This window comes from Rhodamnia argentea, chromosome 5 (assembly GCF_020921035.1).
Source record: "Rhodamnia argentea isolate NSW1041297 chromosome 5, ASM2092103v1, whole genome shotgun sequence".
NCBI lineage: Eukaryota > Viridiplantae > Streptophyta > Magnoliopsida > Myrtales > Myrtaceae > Rhodamnia > Rhodamnia argentea.
Genome location: NC_063154.1, coordinates 27,024,660 through 27,027,970, shown reverse-complemented (window position 1 = coordinate 27,027,970; position 3,311 = coordinate 27,024,660). Strand labels below are relative to the sequence as shown.

General features: G+C 46.0%; 1 protein-coding gene across 1 annotated transcript; it reads right to left on the bottom strand.

Moving 5' to 3' along the window:
- Positions 1–202: 202 nt before the first annotated feature.
- Positions 203–2,523, bottom strand: LOC115732710 (WAT1-related protein At1g68170-like). The gene is made up of 7 exons (XM_030663394.2): positions 2,357–2,523; positions 2,184–2,246; positions 1,968–2,084; positions 1,501–1,750; positions 817–975; positions 460–611; positions 203–365 (listed from the first exon to the last, which is right to left on the bottom strand). The coding sequence occupies exons 1-7, from the start codon at positions 2,518–2,520 to the stop codon at positions 203–205; spliced, it is 1,068 nt and encodes a 355-aa protein (XP_030519254.2). The 5' UTR covers positions 2,521–2,523.
- Positions 2,524–3,311: the final 788 nt, after the last annotated feature.

Here is a 3,311-nt window from a genome sequence, read left to right as displayed (position 1 = left end):
CCATGTACTGCAGCTGACAAGGTACAGCCTTTACTAGACTATTTCTCATAAAAGAGACTTTTACTAGATATATGTGGAAGAACTGAGGTGTTTATGCATGGGGAAGTTTCTTGGTCTTTTTCTGTTGACTGTGGTTGAATGAATTGCAGGGGATCAATGGGGCAAAATATGACATATTTGTTCGTCTCGGGGATATTTCCTCTCAATGACGATTCATCCTCTCGGAATCGCTATCGCCGGGTAGAGATTCACCGGAGCGGCTGCTCGACGGCAGCATTGACTGATCCACCACACCCTCCATCTCTTTTCTTTGGCCCCACAGCACCCCATAAAGACCCAGCACTATGAGCCCTGACCCAAGGATGCTGCCATCAAAACAAAAGGGGGAATTTTTCAGTATTAACATAGTAATTGAAGGCCTTCCTTGTGCAACAATCAGATATCCGTGTGTGTATGTACCTTCCCAGGTGCAACTTTTCGTCCAAAAGGAAGGACCCTGCCAAGGCCACGGTCACCAGCATCAAAGGATTAAAAACCGACACAAACACCGGTCCTCTCATCCGTACGCACCATGCGACCAAAACATTGCACAACCCGGAAGCAACGATCCCCTACCAACACCCACAAGCAAAAACCGTGTCCGCCCGAGACGTTGTGGGTCACTGTTAGAGTAATTAAAATATTAAACCATGCCTTCATTTAACAGCTTAAGTTCACAGTCAGCTAACACGACTCATGCAAGGGCTATTCGACAATCCACATTAAGCTCTTAAGGATCACACGAAGCATCAAAGAGTTGTTTGTTGGTGGGCGTACCGAGTATAATACGGTAAGGAGCCCGATGTTCCATCCGAGCTTCCATTGGCTCCAATCCCTCTCTCTGCACAATGCGTAAGCCACTGCTTGGATTGATCCCATGAAGCACATCAACATGGTACTCGTGTAATGGTATGGGAACCCCTCGCTCATCTTGGCCTTGTTCGACAAATCGCAATTAGCCACATGCACGTCATAATATTTTTCCTCATTTTTCAACTATGTCAACTATTAATTATTTCGAAGAAAGAACTGAACGAGGTCCCTTTGGGTGAGAGATATCGGGTTTTAAATAGAGAAAGCACGCATCCTAACCGAGCACACTTAACCACTCAATTAACTTTGATATCTAATCACTAGGGAATTGCTTCAGTGACCGCTCTTTCTATTTTGGAAGAGGGAGGTGGAGGGTTCAAATCCCCACCTTCGGGTAGAGTGGGGTGGAGACGCATGAGGAGAGAGCAAGTTTTCACAATATGTACACTGTACATAGTGCACATAGCGTGACTTGTATAGTATAATATGACAGGATAGAACCATATAAAAAAAAAAGAAAAAAACTTTGATACTTTGGATCCGATACACAATAATGAAGACGAACCTTGAAAAGAAGAGGTGAATCACGCTAGAGAGATCTCAGGCAGTGAAGACGTACGTCAAAAGAAAAAAGGCAAAGACTCCCACCTGAACGATAAACCACAAAGCGCAACAGAAGCAGCTGGCCACGGCCAAAAGCGAGCCAAGGAGGCGATTGCTCGAACCCTCCGGGCGCTGCTGGGTCGCCGCCGCATGGTGCAATAGGTTCACGTGCGTTGACCAGAGGTTGACTTCCACGCCCTTGTAGAAGGTGAGCAGCATCGCCCCGCCAATCCCCATTAATGTTCCCGCGGCTTTTGCCTTCCCTGCAACCGTCCTCAGCCTCGCCTTCTCCAACCTAAACTTAGATCGAACACGAAAGAAAAACCACATGTCGAGGAACGGTAAGTGTCCTCACAATGATTTCGTAATCGACCATGTTAAGTGCGCACGTATGTAAGTCATCCATGGAATGAGCCTGGCCAAAATGTTTCCTTAGGTGAACATTTTGTTTCTGTCAATTTTCACTTCGATGAACAATTGTTGAATTATTGCATGGGAAATCCTGTATATACCCAAAAGAAATAGCCAAGACAAAGGTTACGGCCGGGACGAGGTTGGCCATGGCCGAGACGTAGGTTGCCGATGTCAATGACAAGCTTGCTAGGTACAAATTCTGAAACATTGAGGCCCTGCAACTCATTTCAATCCTAGTCAACAACAAAAGACCAGAAATTTTGCCCAAGTAAAAGTTCTACTCGTGTATATGGAAACATGGGTTCTAGGATTACCCAAATAGGCCACAAAAGAAGGCTTGCACAAGTACCGTCCACGTTATCTTTGGCTTCTTCTTCCTGTTATACGTCGAAACACAAAATCAGATACACATACAAATTAGAATCAATTGGTATCACAACGACCAGAAAATTTGGCTTAACAGAACGAGTGTGGGCATGTGTGTAACCTTTCTAAGAAGAAAGCTATAGGGCCCATGACGCCCGTTGCAATAGTTAAGCTGTAGGCGACGGCGAGCATCAGGTTCATCCCGTCGCTTGCTGCGAGCTTGCTAAGTACGTTGGCTCCGGCCAATGCGATCTGGACGGCCACCATCATCAGCGGGGCCTTCATCCCATGCACGGCCTCGGACAAACGATACCTAGCCATCGCTCGAAACCCTCGCCCCGTTCGGACGAGTATGGATGGTGTCCTAATGAAACATGAAGATTGGGAAAAAAAAAAAAAAGATGAGATTTCAATGTGGGGTGGTGCTTATAATGCAACAGAGGAGAGGACGAGGAGGCCAGCTATTTTGTCTGGCTATTCGCTCTTCGCGTGCTTATGGGTGCTTAGCTTGTCAACGTCCATAACCGAATTCTCTCTCTCTCTCTCTCTCTCTTAACTTTCAGATTATAATCCACTCAATTTGAATTCTCTCATAAAAAAGAAAGTAATGACCCAGATAAAACTGATAAAAAAAAAAAACACAGACAAAAAGCTATGTTACACAGACACTCTTCGGAGGCCTCTCTATCGTCTCATGTCGGACACTCTCCAACACTCCAACACTTTCCGACACTCCCCGACATATGACCAACACGTAGTCGACACTCTAGATTATTGAGGTTGATGTCTTGTATTCTGTTATTGAAGAGATTATGAGGCGCTTCTGAAAGGCCCCCTACGACGAGGGGTCCCGCTCCCGGTGAGCGGCGGGGTCCAGGGGGCCGCCGCCCGTAGCGTCAAGTCGGGGGCAAGCGAGCTCCAAAGGCGTTTTATGTTCGATTATAGAAGGATTTCTATGGGAAAATTAAATATTTTAGGCTATGTGGGCAATTTTGTAATTTGTGCCATGTAGGGTTTCGCTATATATGTTTAGGGCTAAACAGGTCTCTATAATAGAGAGGGTGTGAGAAAGAGCG

Coding starts and splice junctions, on each gene's coding strand:
- LOC115732710 (XM_030663394.2), bottom strand. CDS start 2,520: ATGAAGGCCCCGCTGATGATGGTGGCCGTCCAGATCGCATTGGCCGGA. Junction 2,247..2,356: donor ATAGCTTTCTTCTTAGAAAG/GTTACACACATG, acceptor GACGTATAACAG/GAAGAAGAAGCCAAAGATAA. Junction 2,085..2,183: donor TTCTTTTGTGGCCTATTTGG/GTAATCCTAGAA, acceptor AATGAGTTGCAG/GGCCTCAATGTTTCAGAATT.